At 33.8% G+C, this 22,353-nt stretch overlaps 3 protein-coding genes across 3 annotated transcripts in view; 2 read left to right on the forward strand and 1 right to left on the reverse strand.

Moving 5' to 3' along the window:
- Positions 1-2,541, forward strand: part of LOC147065399 (uncharacterized) — a 146,605-nt gene extending 144,064 nt beyond the window's left edge. The window contains exons 9-10 of the mRNA XM_085956976.1: positions 772-1,119; positions 1,938-2,541. Coding sequence (XP_085813102.1) covers positions 772-1,119; positions 1,938-2,541 — 952 coding nt within the window. The remainder of the gene's footprint in view (positions 1-771; positions 1,120-1,937) is intronic.
- Positions 2,542-5,092: 2,551 nt separating this feature from the next.
- MED24 (mediator complex subunit 24) lies at positions 5,093-11,100 on the reverse strand. Its single transcript, XM_085957036.1, has one exon. The coding sequence runs from the start codon at positions 10,913-10,915 to the stop codon at positions 7,928-7,930; it is 2,988 nt and encodes a 995-aa protein (XP_085813162.1). The 5' UTR covers positions 10,916-11,100; the 3' UTR covers positions 5,093-7,927.
- Positions 11,101-11,172: 72 nt separating this feature from the next.
- Positions 11,173-22,353, forward strand: part of Trmt61 (tRNA methyltransferase 61) — a 209,115-nt gene continuing 197,934 nt past the window's right edge. Inside the window, exons 1-4 of the mRNA XM_085957038.1 lie at positions 11,173-11,599; positions 12,146-12,302; positions 12,837-12,979; positions 13,349-13,478. Of these exons, the coding sequence (XP_085813164.1) occupies positions 11,405-11,599; positions 12,146-12,302; positions 12,837-12,979; positions 13,349-13,478 (625 nt within the window). The 5' untranslated portion in view covers positions 11,173-11,404. The remainder of the gene's footprint in view (positions 11,600-12,145; positions 12,303-12,836; positions 12,980-13,348; positions 13,479-22,353) is intronic.

Genomic DNA, 22,353 nt, shown 5'->3' on the forward strand with positions numbered 1-22,353 from the left:
TGAATGAAAATACGTAATAAAGAATTCTGTAGGCAGTGTAGGCAGTAATGGACATCAACACCTACTACGCACCGTGCATTTTGTTTCTATCAAAGTATTTAAAATTTGCAAGATAACGTTACAGTAATAGCACAATAGTTTAAGGTTCACAAAGATGACAGGGCTTTGAGCTTTGCTTGACAGGGGGGGGGCGTCGCGGGTCAATCAGATAAGTGAGATAAACACACATTACCAATTTGCTATAGTAATGCTCTCTTACTTCAAGAATATTAATTAACATTTTAAAATCATGCGATGCAATTTTTGATTATTGACGACTACTCCATCATTCAAGTGGGTGTATTAATAAATACAAAAAATCGCTAAACTACACTGAGTACCCTTAATTTTACCTCGAGCACTATTTGGAGAATGCTACTGTAGAGCCTCACACTGCCTTTAACCTTAGCGATTGGTAGGGGGGCCTGCTTCAGGATGTAGAGGCCGTGAAATAGGTATATTAAGATAACTAAAGATAATATCAAATTTTTGGTAGGCGAGTTATCTTATAACCAATGCGCCCTTATTTATGAGACTCTTGAGTAATAGGATGTGGCATTTTGAATCTCCTTTAAGGGTTACTAGGCCGCACATTGCCTAGATATGCCACTACCTACCTGTAAACGCACCTATATTTTGTAGGTTAACTTTTTAGATTCTATTGATAAAGGTTGGGAATTACGATTTTAAATTAATGCAATAATATTTGTATGTTATTCTTTTATTCTGCAGTGATCGCGAAGCCTCAATAATGCGGGCCAACCCCTGGCTGTATCACTACTACAGTGCCCAAAGCAAAATGCAATATGGCCTCGCCGGATATGATGTAACTGGGCGAAACAGCGCGGATCTTCCGCCCCCTCATCCACATCCGGGTATTTCTCCCTTCTTGAATGGGGTACGACAAAGCATTCCACCCCCGATGGGAGAGCAGCCGCTCCATCCAGGAGTCCCTGCATTCATCAATGGAGGCAGGCAGAGTATTGCTCCACCTACTCCCGCACCCCATTTGGTTGGTTTCCCTTACGAAAGGGCTGATTCAGGACCAGTTGATTATTCAGTACATAACCTGGATGACAGGTGAGAAAAGCGATTTTAAATAATAATTGACAAATATTATATACATTACGAGCATTATATTATCATAAATTTATCTGACTGGATACAGAGTATATTATCAGATCCGTTAGCATTGTTTTTTTTTACTTTTACGGACTGCCAATCGATTATTTTCCTTTGGGTTCATTTTTAAGGGCTAAATTTACATCGAATATAATATGCATGAAATTCTAAATAGAAGAAAAATGAGAATTTTAAAAAGAAAATATTGGACTGTTAGTTGTCTAAATTAAAGGCCAAATGGTCACAATACCTATATATAAAAATCTAATCTCGGATTCTAAATTCTAAATCTAAATTGCAACCCCTACCTGTGACCAATGATATTAATAATATCTACTGATAAAGCTAATGAGGGTGTTCAATTAATGACCAAAAAATATTTGATATTTCAATCCATATGTGCCGCACACTGGAATTGATCATTTTCTTTTGTAATGTTTGAGGCTTTCGTTGTTTTTTATCGTAATAGATTTTTGGGTTTCCACCGTGTGTACTTCTTCCTTATATCATCGACGTTTCGGGCTCGAGGAAAGAAGGAAGATGTACATTTTGTTTTGATATCGCATAACTAGAAGAAAGGTTTAGAATCAAGAGAAGCTAAGAAAAGCTCTCGCTTTCTATATAGAACAGAACTGTACCACGACCTTATCTCCTTCGTATGTACGGTATCTCTCAAGCTATAATATTATCTATAGGCATCAGTCACAGTATAGGTATTATGCTAAAATTGTATGGTTAACTTACTCATTTATTATAATAATTGTATTGTTCTATAGATATCAACACCTGCCCATAGAAGACGTGCGATTGTCTCCAGTTACACCGCATCCCAAACGAAAATCGCATTCTCCAAACCCGTCAAAGCTTCACCAACTAACGCCCGTGTCACCGTGTCCTTCTCCTGCCATAATAGACTCTGGAGGAGGAAGCATACTCATGGCACTTACAAACTCTTCTTCGTCGTTATCTCGAAGATACATCGCAAAACTAGGCGTAGCAGCTTCTTCCGACCCCACGGATCTCATAGACCAATGGAACCCTAGTCCACCTTGGTCCGAAGCAGCTTTACAGAAAGTCCCAGATTTGTCAAGACAGGAATGGGATGCTACGATGACACCTCCTACTCCAAGTGGAACACCTATTGGGGGCTATGGACATGGCCACCAACAGGCTGTGTTTGCTTTCGATTGGTCTCCGGAACAGCACGTGCCGCATGGGCAATATCATGGCCTGCCTGAGGACGCTTTGGCAACTGGTGTGGTGCAATGGCCGGAGCACAGATTGTTTCCGCTGCAGCCTCCACCACCGCCAAGAATTGTTTTACCGCTTCCAGAGCCTATTGACAGGATGGATGCAGAAGCGCCATCAACTGGTGAGTAGAACCGCATTCATTATTGTATAGTTAAGAAGTAACACTAGTAACCATTTGTAGGCAATCGATAATGACCTTTATGCAATCAAAAGCAGACAATTTTAATACATACGTATGTACTTGCATTTACATCTACGTTCCCAATTATGTAATAATTGTTAGCTAAAATCAAAAATTAAAGAACATATTATTATTGTATTATCTTTTGCTAATATGTTTTATCTACAAACGATTTATTTCATTCTCCTTCATATTCACATACCTAAAAATAAAATAACTTTGTATCACGTAAAATTTAATTGGCAGTGACCAGTGTGTATATATCTAGATGAAATTATTGTGTGCTAGTTTTTAAAACCTATTCATTTTAGATTTATAATCTTAGATGTTTTACTTATCTACACCACTGACTGTAGTCGGTATTGTATAAAGTCAATATCGTATTCGGGTTACTGGCTCCCAATTTATAAGTCGTGAGACCTCGTAAATTTTAATCTCATTCTTTTTTAGATAATAATCCAAGCCCAAGAAATCTTCACAATCCGGGAACTTCTACGTCCTAGCATCAGGCAACCAACGGCGCCTCGTGGAGTCTGGATAAAATAATCTGTGATGAACATTATTTTTTATCTAAATTATCGACAAAATATTCAAATACTATTCAACAATATGGCATTACTTCTGTACCATTACAATAAGTTTAATTTATTTATTTTAGGCCATTAAGTACCTACGTCTAAAAATAATTTAAAAAATAAAAGAAATTAATTATTATAATGTAGGCAATTCATTTCACTTTTATTTACACGTGTACTAAATGAATGAGACTTTTACTTGAAAAATATTTGAGTCAACTTTTGATAATATAGTTAATAGTAGATACCTACGTAGTTTATTATGTTAACAAGGCCTAGAAGTATACCCGGCTATCACTGATTGTTCCTGGTAATATTTTTTTTAGTAAGTATGGTTTTATTGCAGCGATCCTGAACGAATTGTATAGGTAATGACTACACGATACAATTTAAAAATTATGTTTGAATTGAAATAATCCCCACCCTGTAAACAGTGTAAACTTTTATATTAGATTATTATGTAAAAATATATATTTATATGTAATATATTAATTTGGTCTTATATGTGCATATGGAAAAAACTAACACGGTTATTGATTTCGCTATATGGGCAAAAATCCGTAACCGTTTGTTTTGATTTTTTGTAAACATTAATAATACCTAATATATTATGTACGAGAGGAATAACCAATAGGCATTCACAACAATAAATCGATAAAATCATTGCTGTACCTGAAAAAATCTCAAACTGTAAGTTTATTTAGTAAATTATAAATTTAGTTTCTATGAAATGAAAATCTTAAATTTTAAAAGTTAGCAATAATTATCCGGTAACATCTGTTTTGTATAAACCAAAAATAAAAGGAAAATATGAATTGTATATAAATATGTGCCAATTTAAAAAAAATCTGTTGTTATAAGATGAAAAGTGTTCCTTTTAGAGATTATAAGTTATCGAATGGTACTTAATTATTATTATATTGAGGTTTTAAATTATTATATTTTATAACTTATTGTGTTTGATAAAAATCTCTACTATATTTAGTAAAATATATTTTTTTGCAATTGTTACATGCTGGCCCTGCTTTCCAGGATGGTATTAAGCAGTCTGATATTATTACTTAATTTCAAACACTACTTACCTATCTCATATTACCATTGTGTGTCTTCACATATTCACTTTCTCGTTTGAGAATATAAACTTCTAACAGCATGAAGTTTGTATTCCAGTAGGTAGGTACTTTTTGATTATAAAATCCCAGTACAAAAAGTTTATTACTATAAGATCAATATAAGTGCCTAAGTAACCATAATGCCATGTGTTTTTATGCTGACCTGAAACCTGAAAATCAATCGAAAGGTAAAAATAAAATGAAGGCAAAATCCATATATCCGAGATACCCATTATTACTTACCACCCGAATAATACAGCTTTCAATGGTCTTTCGAATAATACAGCTTTCAATGATATTTCCAATAATACAGATTTCAATGGTCTTGTAAATGGACTAAGTGTATAAACATAAATAAAAATGTTATTTAAATAGGTAAGTATGGAAATTTAATAAAAATATAAGAATTTATATAAGTACCTACCTATAAAATGTTATGTTAATTGCTTAGGAATAAAAATATTTTATTTAATTATTTTTTGACATTTGTAAATTTTGAATAAAATTTTAATGAATCAAAACTATTATCTTATTTATATATTATTATGATTACTACCCATGTCATCCTGAAACCTGAAAAACATTTACCTACATACTGACAATTCTCTTATTGTTTATTGAAAAAAAATATTTTGAATTGATAATATTATGTTCTGACTGTTGATATTCGACAAAGAAAAATGTACATAATTCTTTGATATTTGTCTGTGAAAGGGACTAATTGAATACATGAAATAAAATAGGCACTAAGTACCAAAACGCTGAATCTGATATGTAGGGGTTTTAGTGAATAATTCGTTATTTTTCACAAAAGTACTGTTTTATTATCATCTCAATAGATTTAACATACAATCTTAATGTCCTTAGAAGACAAATAAATACAATTTGTAATTAAACATTGTAAGAAAAACATGTTTGAACGATATTTTAGAAAAGCACTACGTCGCAACACTAATTTCTTAAAATAAAGACCAACTGCCAGGCTCTATATCGAAAACGAGGAACTAAGTCTCAACTCTCATATTAACCAAACGGCACTTAGTGCCTATTTTAAAAATAGTCCAGCTACCTCTTACAACCAGAACTATCTTTAAATATCTATAGAAGCTCTAATATATTTTTTTGGCAGAATTTTAGAATATGTGCGATGATGGCACATAGAAATTTTCTGCACAATCACTTTCTTTTTCTATTTTTAGGCACTTAGTGCCTATTTTATTTTTTGTATTCAATTTAGGAGATAATTATTAATGATAACATCATATGAATTTGTAATAATATGTTGTTTCTTTTCTATATACTTAATTTCCTTGTTCCCATGCAACACTTATAATGAGTGATATCAAAAATTTAAAATCATTACTACAAAAATATTATACAAGTCTGCTCCTATAATAATATATTAAATTTGTAGAAATACTTGAATCAATAGGTAAATAAATAAGTGATACTTAAAAGGATAGAAGATTTTCATACACATAAAAGACGCTCCAGTTTGTTAAACGTTTAATAAATCAAGATTATAAATATTACAAATTTTTTTACCAAATACCAAACAGCACGTCACGATTGAAGGATAATGATTGGTAGATATATATATTATTATTGATCAACAGCCACGTTTCAGATAAAAACATTCAACTAAACAGAAAATACATTAAAAAAGAAAAAAAACAATTAAAACAATTTAAACCTGTTTATCTAAGTGATTTGCTAAAACTTAATACTAAAATAACCAGAACATGGAAGCATTTAACTGGTGAGAGGTTTTACTATAGAACAATAAAACCTAACTCCAGTAACAAAGAATGAAATTTTGAAGGAGGTACTTAAGCTCCGGTGATCTGAAAAATAGTGCACACTGATCATACGTAATGGAATTAATAAAATAATAATATTAATAATATGGTATTAAATATAAATTGATGAATATATGAAGCACAAATAACCATTTATCAGAAACACACTGTAACGCTTGATATTAATATGAATGATAATATTACCAACCGATAAGTTGTTCATGTTCAATCATGACAATTGACTAACATGAGTCAGTGACTCTGTCTGGTTTTCATCATTTGAATTAGAATTTAGCCAATCGATGGTATTACTTAGTAAGGTAGTTTTTAAAATGTAATATAGGTAAAATATAAAAATTCAATTTTATTACTTAAAATGGTAATATATGATATAACAGCATAGAAACTATTAAATTTGCTTGACGGTTTATAAAATGCAAAAGCCTCTCACTCTATATAATTTGCCGATCTGCTTTCATAATTTTCGATAGATGACATGTGATATTATATTATGATCAAAGTACGTACAGATTGTTGTAGCCTTAAACACTTAAGTATTGGTGTAACTATACAACTCCGCAATATCACTGTAGGTAGGTAAATTGTGACAACTACTCAATTATATTACGTATCGATGTCTCTGTTAATCTGTTACTGAAGTGATATAAAAACATAAAACTTATTTTTAAGGTAGATTTAAATCACGCATTAAACTCACATCACACATCTACTTAGTAACAATTTAAAAGGGTTTAAGAGACATCGATGAAATGTAAAATAGATTTAAAAAAAAAACTTAATAGTGGAGACAATAGGACATTCAAAAAAATGTACCGTAAGACTTATTACTTACTTTAATTTCAAGAGCATTTAAAGATATTGTACATCTCTAAATAGTGACATCTGTACCTCATGCTCCAGTATGTCGATAATTGAGTACATTGGCATCAAAGTGAGACATAGGCCATTTACAAAATTTTGAAGGAGACTCATAAACATGTGTGAAAAGTGTCCGTTTTCCATATAACATATCAACTTTCAACTCAAAAATCTCTATGAAAACTACCGTTGTTTATACTTTTGGTGGATTTTTTGAAAAAAGCATCACTTGCACTACCATAATCAATTGAAACATGAATTTAGTGGGAGGTGGCCTTTGTCTTACTTTGATACCAAGGTACTCAATTCAATTTTGATTCTCAGTACAATAGTAATAAAAAAAAATGCACATGACTACCAATATTATGTTCTAACAGATGTACTACCTAAGTAAATATAAATTGTTTAAATGACATTGCTTTTCACTTCAGGCAAAATTAAATTGTTAAATATGATTGTCTCCTAAAAAATTGTCAAACCTTAATAATTACTTACTAGTGTGAGAACTGTTCACACAAAAGTCACTCACCTCGTATAAACTGCTCTATGTAGTCAGTAAGTAAGTATACTAAATTAGTAACTAATTACATTTGATATTATTGCTATCAACCAAAACCTTGCTCATAAAAAATCGCTCAGTTTCACTAGTTTATAAAAAAAGGAAAACTAGTTACCAATATAAGAGAATAGTCCCACAATACTTAAAAAAAACAATAGTTACAACTCCTAACTACTTATATGCAAAGAACAAAAAATATGTATATCTAAAGTTTCTTCAAAACATAAAGATTAATGATGGTTATTAATCATTAAAACAAGTCTGGTTAGGTACCTATATGCATATGGATACAAGCAAACAAAAAATATGTCAATAAATATAAATTAATGACAATGGACATACATATAATACAATCACATTCCACTTTTTAGTTATAAAACAGTAACTCTAAGAACAATGCAATCATTTAATTAATTTGGTCTAAGCTGCATATTCCGTAATATACATAAATCTCTCGCCGTGGCCTTTCTTCCACCTATCGTACCGACATCATACAACCTTAACAAGAGTCCAGTGTTAAAAAGTTCAGGTAAAGACTTCACTAATGTTGCCACTAAATCACTGGGCATTCCTTGAAGAACGACACGTGCTCGATCCCTACCACACTGAACCATAAACACCATGAATTGGAATATGAAGTGAGTTTGAGGTGAAACTTCTCCATCGCGGCCGACCAGCTGCGAGAAAGTCTTATACAAGTCCTGCAGCGCTGACTGGAGCGGCTCTTTCAAAATCACCGACTTCTGTCCACCTTGCATAGGTAATGTACTCGCAAACAATGTGCTGCTTTCAGCGGTGTTATCGTTCAGACGTCTCACTTTATTCGTCGGGCAGAGCGCTTCAATATCTTCCGCCTCTTCATATCTCGGTCGCTTTCGGGAATTCAAAGCAGCCGGATTCGAATGGCTGAATTCGAGTGCCGCATAAATTGAGTACACGCATAACTTTGCCAAGTATGACGCTTGCGGTTCGACAAGCTCCTCGCTCTGTTGGCTATTGTACAAATACTGAGGTAAAACTTGGAGTAATAAAGCTTGCGTACATTGTTCTATGTTTAAATGAAACATCGCAAAAGCCAAGTCGATGGCTCTGTCCAGGTCTTCTTGGTAGCGGAATTTTAAAACTTCTTTTACTAAATTTGTAACAAACCAAATGGGTCCCCCTGTGTTGAGGAGACTTTCGAATATGTGAGTGGCTTCGATGTGCAACCAGCCTCTGTCTTTCACCGCATCCCACACCGATTGAAGCTGCTCAGATATCGGTTGACGGGACACAATATTGTGACTAAATGATAAAATCTTCGCCTTTGAAGCTGTCGGGGGGTGGACATCGTATTGCATTTTTCTGATTATTTGAAACATCAACACGGACCGTTCGTTCAAGTTGTCGCTTTGAGCCAATTCGATTTCACTGAGCGGTGTCAAGAACTGCTGAACCATGTTCATAGGCTTCAGAAGGGCGTCTTGGTGAACAATATGCATGTATGAGCACAGCCAAGCAGAGGCGCAAACAGCTAACGATGCCATTTTCAGTTTCAAAGCGTCCAAAATTCTTTTAACGTCAGTGGCTGACAACGATCCTTGTTCCCAAGCAAACAAAACCTCTTTGATCGCCCCGCAGACATTGATACAAAGGTCGTGACATTTCATCGGACTGATCTTGAAATCAAAATCATTAGAGTTAAGTTGGTGAATGAGTATATCCACTTTGGAGAGATCACACTTCTGAAGCATTTGATCAGGAGACTTCGGAACGCCTTTCTCCACCATACAATCTCTAACCCACTGCTCGAAAAATGAGTCCCCGCCTTCTTCCAATACTGCTTCAGCTCCGTATTGTTGAACAATTGCGCATAATATTAAAAATGATATATCAAATAATAGCACTCTGGATTGAGAACCTTTGCCGATGTCTCCGCTAACTTGTAGAGAGCATTCATTAAATTTAATAAGTTTAGACACAAACTGTTTCAATTTTCCATCAACAGTAGCTACTGCCAGTATGACTTCCAAGCTTTTTCCGCTGAGAACTTGACAAAGCATGCTATAAAGAGCGTCTTGTATTTTTACAAAGTCGGCACTCATTGTTTTCAATATTCCTGCAAGAGTCGGCTCGGCTCTCATTATAAATGTCGGTATGGAACCTTGGAAACCAGAAGGCTCCAGTTTTTGTAGTCTAGTATTGGTGACTTCTCTCTTCTGACTAAAATACGTAAGATGTTGCTCGGACACCAATGACAATTTTACGAGACCGTCTAATAAGGATTGTATGCAGTTACATGAGCACTTTGAGTCCAGGATATCGAGCAGCGGTGTATACTGTAGTAACATTTCAAATGCCTCAACTATTTCAGTGCTGTAATCTGACTTATCATCACAATTCCGTACGGTTGCGTGAAGCTGATGAATGATTTGAGGCACTTTTAAGAAAGTGAAAGCCCCCCAGATGGACTGCTTGGATGGACTCCCGCTGACGTCATTCAGCGATATAAGACATGCGCGCATTAACTCACAATAAAGTCGTGACATCGAATACCCTTTTATACGTTTCACCATGAGAAGTTCATTCACAAAAACTTGTGTATCAGCATTGGGGTTAGCTAGCAGCTCAACAGCGAGAAGAGCTTGTAAGCAATATGTCACCGGTTCAACTTTATCATTTAACGGAGAGAATTTATCAACTTCCAGATTAAACAATTTCTTAAGAGAGTCATCAATAGAAACATTGGCTTTGAATTGTGTATTCATGTTCATGAGAGAATTAATTTCTTGACACTTTTTAATGACATCTGCATATTGCTCTTGATCTTCCTGTTTCGCTAAATATAGCATTGCAATTAAGAAATCTGAATTAACGATGCTGTTTAACAGAGACGCAGGTTTATCAAATAACTCCAAATAAGGAGAATGAGTGGGGACAGACGATGGATATTTAGACAATGTGTAGTGGTAGACTTGGAGAAGCCAGTGAACGATTGAAAGAACGGCAGCAGCCAAAAGTCCCTCTTCTAGTTTTCCTCTGCAAGTGACACCATCCAAAATGCTTTCAACAAACTCCAGGAGACTCACAACGCAGTGAGGCTTGTGAAAGGCGTCGAACTTAGCAATCCTTTGAAGTACAGCGGCGTACGATACCAGTTGAGCGCTGAGAGAATGCATCAGATACGAAATGACAAGTTGGTTGGCACCACATCCCACCATCGCCTGTTGAAGAATGCAATCCGCCAAATTGTAAACATCCCCGCTGACTCCTCTAGGCAGGATGGTTTTGATGTTTATTCCCCATCTCAAGTCAGTCCATCTCTCACGCCACGCCTTCAGGAGAAGAGCTTTCAACGAGCTGGTTTTGCTCGTTGTCTTTGAAGCTTCCATTTTTACAACTACAAATGGTTTACGCATCGTAATTTATAATGATTTAACGAAGCTTCTACACATTACGCTTTACTTGCGTTCAAATATTTGCGTTTTCATTTTCTCCGGCAGTGCATGAAATAATTTGACCACTTCAACTCACATTCACAACTAGTATTTCTGTACGGAAAACTGAAAACGTCAACAGTTCAATAATTTGAGGTTATTTCTGTTCCCCGTTCCACAAACAATGAAATCTGTATTTCTCGCGGCTGCCGCCAGAGCGAAACACTAGCTCACTCGACGCTCATTTAATTATTGTTTGTGGTTGACTTAGAGCTGTCAAAATAATGTGCTGATTTAACAAACATAATATTGTAATTTAATCAGTTTATTTATTTAAAAATATCTGTATGCTTTAAAAAGTGCGTCAACTTACCGTGCTAACAATTGCTTTAGCGGTTGTCGCTCTATTTATTGATATATTACTTGTACAATTTTGAGGTTAAGTTTCCAAGTGTCAACACAGTAGAAACTATGAGTTTTGCAAGGAACAAAGGTGTTATTGACGAAGGCGACACAGTAATTTTGTACATGAGTAACACAATGTACGCAATTGATGTGTATCCAGAAATAAAAAATAAGAGAGAAGTGATGGTAGAAAATGTTTTCCAGACTGCTTTCGGTGCCTTGAAAGTGAAGAACTTGATTGGCAAAAAGTATGGAAGCAAAGTAAGTTAAAAAGTATTTTTAAAACTGTATGCATTCTAAACTTTTAATGTGTGTTCAATTTACGTAAATTAATCCCTTTCGCCTATTTTCTCATAGGGAAGAATTCTTGGTTATATTCAATGAAATATAATTACCATTAAGAAAAGTAATGTCCATTTCCAGTAACAAAATAATCTGTAAAATGGTAGAATTATAAATGTGGCAATTGAGAAAGAATCTCTCATCTATTTAAGCATTGAGTTTATCTAAAGGAAATAAAAGAGTCTTTTACATGGGCTAACATAATGTCAATATGAACTTTAAATTTAAATCATAATATGGATAAATCATGTGTATCTATTTGTTCACCGCTTACTTATGGATTATAATAACTAGGTACTACCTACTTAATATTATTGACCTAATTAATTTAATTTTCCCATAATCAACGGCAGAAAAAAATGTAGGTAGGTACTTATGTATTTAATAAAATTAAATATACCTACCTACTTCTATATTATAAACCTGATCTGAATTGCTTACTCATTTATCTTTTAATTTAAATAGGTTGAACTCTCAAAAGGTTGGGCTCACGTTCTTCAACCAACACCAGAATTATGGACGCTCACACTTCCACACAGAACTCAAATAATTTATACACCAGATATCAGTATGATCATCTTCCAATTGGAAATATGTCCTGGAAGCGTCGTCATTGAAGCAGGTAAGGAGAAGTCGTTGAATAATATTGCATTGCAATAATAATAATGTGCAATAGAGGTGAATATCAGCAGTGTGCGGTGACTTTCCTTGCAGGGATGCTGTTTTAAAAATATTTTGTTATTTTTTTTATTTATTTAGGTCAACCAACAGGATCGATCACAGAGAATAAGTATAATGAGAATATAGAATAAAAGAATATTGATTAACCCAATTATAGACAGACACAAAAATAATGAATCAAATTAAATTAGATCAATTAAGTACAGATATAAAAAATATATTGGAGAGTTATTGAAAATAGTTCAACAAGAAAAACACATATTAAGTAGTAGGCAATCATAAGAAAAATAGAAAAAATACATAAAAACACCAAAAAATTATATAAGTATGTAGAGAAAAATTTTTTATGCCAATTTTTGAGAAGTTGCACAGGGGCAACCCAAAGTCCCTTGGGTTGGATATGTCACTCAGGTATATTAGGAAATTTTGATACCTACCTAAAAAGTAATGAGCAAATTATTTTTTTTGGTTTTAGGAACAGGAAGTGGGTCACTGTCCCATGCATTTATCAGGGCTGTAAAACCTTCAGGCCATCTGTATACATTTGACTTTCACGAAAACCGAGCAAAAGTTGCTGGGGAAGAGTTCAAAAATCACGGCATTGGTAACTTTGTCACGGTATGTAATTTTTTTCTTTCCAAAATATTCTAATATCAGCTGTTAAAATGATTAAAAATTATATATTAATAATAACTGTTAAAATCTACACCAACGGTGGAGTAGTGGCAAAGTGTGCTCGTCTGAACCCGTGAGTCATTGGTGCAGATCCCGCGTCTGGCATGTTTTTTTTCAATATTAATTTGATCCAGAGTAAGGCACCAATGAATTACGTGAATGCCTAGCAAAAAGTTTATTAATATAACCTCCATTGTCGATACCTCTATGTTTCGACTAATACCAGAAATGGTCATTTAACTTTTTTTAAAGTTTTTATTGATCACTACTACTTACTTAAAAATAATTCACCAAAAATATTCATTTCTTTAGGCCCAACATCGTGACGTTTGCATGACCGGTTTTGGAGACGAACTTGATGGAAAGGCTGACGCAGTGTTTTTGGACCTTCCTCATCCTTGGCTTGGTGTTCCGCATGCAGTTAAAGCTCTAAAACAGAAAGGTAAGAGAAACAACACTCTTAAATACCAAAATAATCATTTCAAGGAGTGTATTTGCGCGAGGGATCGAAGAAGTATTTGTTGGTATGTAATATTTGGAGGTCATGGCATTAAACGATATAGAGTAAGAAGATGCCAAGAAACCATAGGCACAAAGTATGGTCATAATTTTTCCTATGCGTCTTCTAATAATTGAAGAGTGACATTCCAAACCGGCCTTAGTCCAAAATTACAAATTTTCATGTTTTGATGGAATCCGATAGAGTGTGCTGAGATCTATATTCTCACTAAAAATCCTAAGTCTCTTAAATTTGATGTCGAAATGTGCCTTTTTTCTCAAAACAGCACTAAGGTAACGGTTGATTCTTTCCAAACTGGCCTAAGGATATATGCGCATGCGCAGTTGAACTCTTTTTGCTACATTTACGCTTCAAGCGGCCATAATATAATATTGTAACACGTCAGATTAGAAATGTCAGACGAAATATTAGAGAATTTGTGTTTTATAAGTTCATGTGCACATCAGTAAACTATTTTTTTATTGAAAATGATCCTACATTGTAGTATTATTATATAATATATTATTATGCTGTAAAAGTTACAATGTTTACCTTTTTATCAAAAAATGCATCAAAGTGAAAGAAATTTTATATAATTTTTATTCATTAATCATCCCAACAGAACTGTCCATGACCACATTCTATTACACAATCATAATTGTATACACAAAAGACACTAAACTTTATTTTATTGTGTCCCAAACTGTACTTAGTACAGACTTAGGGCCATTTTGAAAAAAAAGTCAGTTTTTGAATGAATTTTTTTGGAGTTTTACTATACTTTTTAAAGTTATTTATATACTATGTTTTCGAGTCTTTGAATTTTCTATAAAATTGCCAAACATTATAGTACCGAAAAGTTAAGAGGTAAATTGCAAATCACAAAAATATGATTATCTCAAAATCAGATTTTTAGACTTAGGCCGGTTTGGAATGTCACTCTTCAATTGTGTATCGTATGTTCACATATAACACTAACAGGACCGCCGCGAGGTGTATAGTCGCCACTCGTCAGTGTGCTGAAATATAATTCGGCCCCAAGCTATTTTTTTTTCTATTTGAGTAAGCCGACTTAACACGTTCAAACATTCTACTACGGTAAGACTAAAATTATAACGCAAGCTTAACCAGTTCACTAAACATACTAGACCGATACACAAGTGATAATCGTAAATTACTTACCTATTATTAATTTCACACATATAATTCAATTTTTGTTTATATTTGGACTGACGCCGTATACACTCAAACTCGTCACACTTATCTTGAATTATTGCGTATTCGGCCGCCCGTAGCGCCCCATACATCGCTTGTTGGCTTTTTGGTTTTAGGAATTTTAGGTTTCTATTATGAATATACTCAAATGTGAATTTACTCCGAAAGATGTGATACGTAATTCATTTTCTGCAAAATACTTATTTCGGATATGAGCTTCTTGTCTATTCATGTCAATGTGTAAATACTCAATAGCCGATTCTGGTTTTCCGTTTTTTTACCACACAAGTGGATAGATAGCGGGTGTCTTTTTTAATGTTGAGAAAAACTATTAGTTAATTTGCTATTATAAAAAAAACTAGAGTATTTATTCTACATATTATTACTATAGTACGACATGGCTAAAACTAGTCTTACGGACGACCACCGACCTGGTATCCTAGGCTGTCTTTTCAAAATCCCCCCCTGTCACAAGACCGTATTACATCGACGAACAACAATACGATCTCGCGAAGGATTTCTTTATTCTTGGTTAACCCTCAGATTTTCCTACGATTATGCAAAGATGATTAATATTTTTTTTTTTTATTAAAAATAGAAACTTACCGAAGTTTAGTACCGACCTAGAAGTGAATTTTCAACATGTTAGTCAAAAACGAGAATAAGGGATTCAATTCAATTCAGGAATGTCGATACTTTGACAAATGTTTCTTTATGAGACTCAAAGTTTAGCAATTTATCCATCTGGTTTACGACTTTTGGAAAATATTTGGTTCTTTTGAAGATAATTTTATTAATAATGAATTGATAGAAAATTTTAAAAATTAATAAACACCGTCTTCGATTTATATAGTGGCGTCTCTAGAGTCTCTAGCTAGGCAAATAATATGCCGCCACGTCACACTTTCTATCTCGAATTGATTGAGAATTCAATACATCCGTCTATTTTATAACATTCATGAATCCTATTTTGATTAAAAAATATATACATCTATGTAAGATTCTTGCACCAATAAGTCAATTCACACAAACCTCTAAATTCTAATTCAAAAAACCTTCGAAAAAATATGCAAACCAATGAGACTGAGCGTGCAAACCTTTTAAATACAATCGTCTTTTGTATAGAGTTTGTTCTTTATTTATATTAAAACGTAAATTATACGCGTTTTATCATCTCCTGGGGAAAAAAATGTTTTGGATTTATTAGGTTTATAAAAAAAACGATAAGACTGTATTTTATTATTTATTTTAGGCTATAATAAATAGATAAATGCTTCACGAGTACTATACTCCTGTCTATTCTACTAACGTTTACTAACGTTTAGGTACATCTACATCTAACATCTACTAACGTTTAGGTTTACCGCACCAGCGCTACAGACGTATCAATTTCCTTTCCACGAAAGTACCCTCAAAGGTTGTATTATTCTCTGTTCTTCGCTTTTATAGCAACTTAGAATATGTCGACCTTAATCAATGCACCTGCTTACTCCATAGAAGATCACTGGATTCGTATGTGATAGATAGTAAGTATGAGAAGTGACATTCTGTGGGTTGAGAAATCAAGAGAAGTAATCCAATGAAGTCAAAAGCATTCTTTTAGAACTTCGATTACGACTGAAGTCGTTCAAGTAGCAGTGGTTTTGTGTAATACTGCCTTAATTTTCTTATCGGAAGATACTTGCAGAGAATTATGTTTATCCGTGGAACAATGCAAAATGTTTGACGCTCGCATTTACTGCGCGGCGGCCGTCGCGTCCCGTCATGCCACCTGAAAGTCATTCAATCAGCAGGGCGAAGGCGCGCGCTCTTTGTAACATAACAATCCCTGACACTGATATCCGCAATTTCGCCATTTATGCCAGCCTAATGATGGAAACGATGCAATGGCCGCCGTGAGTAATGAAGGCGGTGTCGCCACCGGACGCGTAACGAGCATCGCGCCACAATTTGAATAAACTGTCAAACGGCTTAACGCACATCGACTTTGCCGTTTTGTTCTTTTAGTTGACGTTATTGTTTCATCTCCTTAGTCCGCTTCTGTCAAACTGCTTTTTGTGTTCTATTTTTAAATCGAATACATACGTACATATCTTTCTTTAAACGTAAACATTTCATTATCACTTTGTTTCAAAAATCAAAGAAATCGTAGCGTCTGCCTATCTTGTAAACCTCATAATAATAAAACAGTTTTTCCATGAGTCAGTAAAAACTAAGGAACTCAGAAATAATGGGAATTAAATGCCTAACGGGTGTCGAGTAACAGGCAACCGATCTCGAGTGTGGACGAATATGGGATACACCTAAACACTAGGTGTAATAATTTAATATTATGCCTGTATGTCACAGTAGCGAAGGGTGGAGACATACATACATATATTTTGTTTTCATTGAACTAAGACTGTAGATGGTGTTCGTTAGTTTTTTAAATTCAATTAAAGCCTGCGAAACCAAACCATAATAGATATTCAAAAAAATACTCTATCTATAAAATATCTAAAATTATACCATTACATCATACATAATTTTGGTATTTTATATATAGAATAATATTTTTTATCTATTACATATAGTTTGGTTTAGGCAGGGCTTAATGAATTAAAAAATGAACCAACAATATGTGTAATATGTATCCTTAATCCAACGAAATTAAATAAGTATGAATAAAAAAGTGTGCACAATTTTGTCGTATCGCCCAAAATATACCAAAACTATTATGGTTTGGTTGGGCAGGGTTTAATTTATTATTAAAAACTAACCAACTCCATCAGTAAATTATTGTAGTTTAGTTCAATAAAAACAAATACGTCTGACTATCAAACAGCCTACCTCCACCCTTCGCCACTGGCAATATGTCATATACATACGGTGACCATTTTTACAATTTTTTTATTAGGTCGTATTCCGGTGGCTGTTTGTCCAGTACAAATCTTGCAATCGATTTTTAACTAACTTCCCGACTAGCTAGACATTGGAAACTTTTAGAATATATCAGAACACGATGCCAATGCACTTTTTAAGTAGAATTAAATTCATTTTCAGTTAATTCTGTTTTGTATGAAAAGTTATTTCGGGAGAAATCCGTAATCCAATCCACTATTATTAGTTGCTACGGTCCTAACAACTAAATTATTAATATACCTATACGTGCGTTACTATGGAAATCAATATGAGTGTCAAAACGACATTTCAGTTTATATGATTCAACAGAAAATTTAAAAACGTATATAAAAAGTTCTTTTTATCTTGTAATTACTCTTTGTTAAACTAGTAGAAATTATTTAGTCTTTTCTTCTGCGTTCTACTTACTCATAACAATGTAGAATGTTCGGAAATGTTCAACTTTGGGAAAGAAACTCACAATTACAGATAATATCCGATGATAGAGAATATGATTTCATAATGAGAGTTTCATCAGTGGATAGGATGTAATTACTCTGTTTGTTAGTATCTATCAATATTGTATGAGAATAATTTAAACAATTAGCAGCCGTTATGCACCTAATTTTTATAATATTTATAACAGATTCAAAAACCTTTCGAAGAATAATATGCAACGAATACTTGTCTTGTTGTTTGTTTCCTATCTTTGCATCAATCAATTTGCTGTTGACAGCGCGGATGATTACAAGAGACAGTCGACTGCAAATCGATCGTCCCTGGTTCGAATCCGGGCGTAGATCGATCGGGGAGATTCGTCCAAGACTGTCTTCCTTATACGACTCCCACGCACTGTTCGACACTATTCTCACTTATTTGCCTATATCAAATGGTACCTGCCTGCCTTTAATGCTTGGCGTATTTAATTATCGCACAACGTCTTTGTGTACTTTTGAAATTCGCTATAATATGACAGTGGCGGCTACAAATCACTGTATCAAAAGTAATATTAGAACATTAGAAAAAAATTACAGTCAACATTATTGGATGTGACAATATGCTATAAGTATAAACATACGACATAAGCATCAAGTTCGATATTTTTTACAGAAAATATGACGTAGTTAGAGCGACGCCGACAGAGAGCAAACGATGCAATAGGCTTCATGTAAGAGCAGTCGGAAATAATAATGGTAAAAATAATTAAATTTACCCCATGCAATTCGTGTGCAGTAGACGACATCGCAATCTGCACAATTTCAAGGCTATGTTGTTCCACTATAATAGTACCTACTGCAAAGTAAGCATCTGTCAAACTATTATGAGGGTATCCTGTCATTTGTATTTTTCACGACCCGATTAAAATAAACGATTTCTTTATTTGCGTCAGTATATTTTTCAAATTTAGAATTTGCGTTTACGTGTACGTCTCCTCCCTATTTCGCTCCCTCCTATACATTTACATAAATGCTTTTTCTCATGCGTTACAGACATACTGATGAATAAATCGAAAAAAATATCTATATTATAGGTAATATTTTTATGGTAGGTACATATTGTTATATTAACTATTTTTTTTATTCAACGAATAATTCACAAGATTCAAGAATGTAACATTATTTTGTTGATCATTCATAATTTGAAAACACTTCAGAAATATATATAACCACTAGAAAAAATCTTTTCATGCCGGGTGTCGTATTATTTTCAAATATGCATTATGATTAATTTAGCGTATTTAACTAATGTCCAATATTTTAACGATGTTCGATCCTAAGTAGATCGTATTATGTGCCTCCACAGAGTGGAGGTTTTGTTTTAACAGATTTTTGTTTTTGCGAGAAATGGATGTTAGCCACTTGCTCAATCTATTAGATCCATACTTGGACTCCAACACACATTGCAATATAATATGTATATTTGACAGACCCAGGATTCGAACCTGGGGCCCACGACATTATAAACCGACGCGTGTTAGCCGCTCGGCCATCGTAAAATATGTACAGATTATATTTATTAGATTTGGTAAAAACAAAATATATTTTAAAGGATTTATTTTTCCCCGAATATCACATCAATTGGGGTCAATGTATTGCTGGATGAAAGTCTCCCCTAGCTCCTTCCACTCACGCCCTAAGTCTTCGTTGCCACATAGGCACATCTACCGATATTTATGAGTTCGTCTATCCGACAGGCTTTTAGTATGTACCAGGTGTATTTTAATTCAGTGCCTATACCTACCTACCAGTGGCGAAGGCTCTATAGTAGGCGATTATATAAGCCTACCTTCCAAGAAAAATATATAGAAGTATTTTAATTTAAATAAATAAAAAATGTGCGGGTACCAATCTATCGTCAGAATAATTAATTAATATTTAAAAAATAAAAATGAGAGCTATCTATCGTCAGATTTTAGAATAAATAAAAAAATAAGTGTCAAGCAGCGCCACGTGTTGTCTAGCGAGTGTTGAATATCGATTCATTCGAGATGATTTTGGCTTACTTTTCTTATGAACTGACATTGACAATGGCATCGGGGTAGTCTAGCTTTTTCATATGAATCTATAAGCCTAAAAGGCGAATAGTGTGACGTTGAGATTGGTGTGTATTTATACATCAGTATTAATATCGTATTATCGTTCTATTTCCCGTAAGTATACCTGACAGGTGTGCTCTTTTTCTCTGATCTCCACAGCCTACCTCTTTCCAAAAGTCACCCTTCGCCACTGCTACCTACTCAATAGTTTGAGAGAATGACTAAAGCAACTATTTACAGTAAATTATATGTATCTGTTTGATACTGTTATTATTTATCTGTAAAGCCATCCTCCGCTACTGTCCCGTCGAATGTCAAATAATAGCGTTGGACTATCTCTGGTGGGATATCTATAATTGCTTCCAGTATGCAAGAGACCTGGTCACATCATGACGCTCTGTGATTCTTGATTCTTGCGTACTTTCAAACTGAGTGGGCGAAATCAACATACACCATTAAATTTGTTGATTCTTATTTTAATCCAGCTGTTCTAAAACCATAATACGTAAGTCGAAACTTCGGTGAAACAGGAAAATGGGCTTTCGATAATCGTGTCACTATTTAGACTGCCAATCAAATAAAACAATGAATGTTTTTGATGATGGAATTATTTACGTGAATATTTGTTTGATTTTTCGTTTATTCAGAATGTGCGAAGGTTATCTATTAAAAAGCCATGTCAAATGAAATATCACAAATTCGCATCGAAATATTAGTTCTTACTTACGTCGAAATAGTATTCATTCTTTTTTGATTCAGCTATAAACATTATTGATTGCCATCAGTCTGATCTTACTATTTTCTCATCCATAAAATTAGTCGGAGTGAGGCGTGTCTGCCAAATATGCATCACGTCTCTGCGCAAAATTTATTAGTTCGTTTGATCGAAGGCTTTATAGTCAAATTTCAAAAATATTACTAAAAACTCACTCAGAAAGAAAACATCACAATTAATAGTTGTCCCAGCACGAATATACCGATAAGAGAGAGAGGTACGTTTAGAAGATTTAGTATATCAAAAATGATTATTTGTGACATCTATGACGTATTACGGATCGTTTCGTGACTATGAGTCATTCTTATAAAATAATATGTGATTTATATGTCATAATATCATGTATACTATATTAATTTATTTAGTTTTTGGTTAAGACACTGTGTTGTCTGCATTCCGTTGAAAATTCGTATCGGACAACGTTCTATGTTACAAATTTTTCTCCTCGTTAAAATCTATTGAATCGCATTAATAACATTGTCACCAAATTGTTGGCAGCCTAATGTTATACATTATTATAAATTACGGGATACAACGAGTATCCGTTCAGCAATATTTGTTTTATCTGCATGTGTTGTATAGCTGAACAAGAGCCTCCCTAAGCACCGTTCACTTATCTCAGTTCGTTGCTTTTGCAGCTTTCCACTATAATTTTCGAAATCCAACTGATTTTAGGGGGCTGTAGCTAGATGATTGAATTAAGTTCCAGTAATATGACCATGGCTCCCACAAGAGGGGCTGACATTGTTCTAGCTTAGGGGTCCGGGCTAATGTGGGCCCGGCATCGTGCATCAATACCAGATGTGTGAGATAAAGTTACATTATATATTTGTTATAATAGATAAAAAAGGTCACATTGCCTTTAACCTTAGCAATTGATAGGGGGTCATACAAAGATCCTGGCCTGAAAATCCGAATCAAGATGTGGGGTCCATGATTATGACTGTACTCCTCGATTCAATATAATTAAATAAACTTTTTAAGTTATACATATTTTTTTTAAATCGATGTTATGTTTTAATTACATTCATATTATGAATTAATTAAAAAATCTCTTTATGTAAACCACATTTTAATGACAAAATAATCATAAATACTAATACAAATCGGCTATTCAATGAAAGCAGATTTTATACTGGTTGTTTAATTGTTAGTTTATCTTTGAACGCCCAAACACGAAAAATTCTCGTGAAAATTGTCATTATCTTATATGTACGAAACACAAAAAAATTGCGTACGAAATAAGTTACTATTTTTTTAGTTAGGTTTTTCTCGTATTTATTTTTTAAATGACTATTGAATAATTATCAGAAATATTTCTTAAATTACGGCCAGTAGCATTACGTTCCTCCTTAACTAAAAACGAATTTATAAAAACCCCTTGGGCTTGCACAAAGAATCGTCAATAATAT

This window comes from Rhyacophila brunnea, unplaced genomic scaffold, assembly GCF_057557595.1.
Source record: "Rhyacophila brunnea isolate RB1 unplaced genomic scaffold, BYU_Rbru_1.0 scaffold_6, whole genome shotgun sequence".
Lineage (NCBI taxonomy): Eukaryota > Metazoa > Arthropoda > Insecta > Trichoptera > Rhyacophilidae > Rhyacophila > Rhyacophila brunnea.

What these genes read in the sequence shown, in the direction of transcription:
- MED24 (XM_085957036.1), bottom strand. Translation starts at nt 10,915, where the DNA reads ATGCGTAAACCATTTGTAGTTGTAAAAATGGAAGCTTCAAAGACAACG.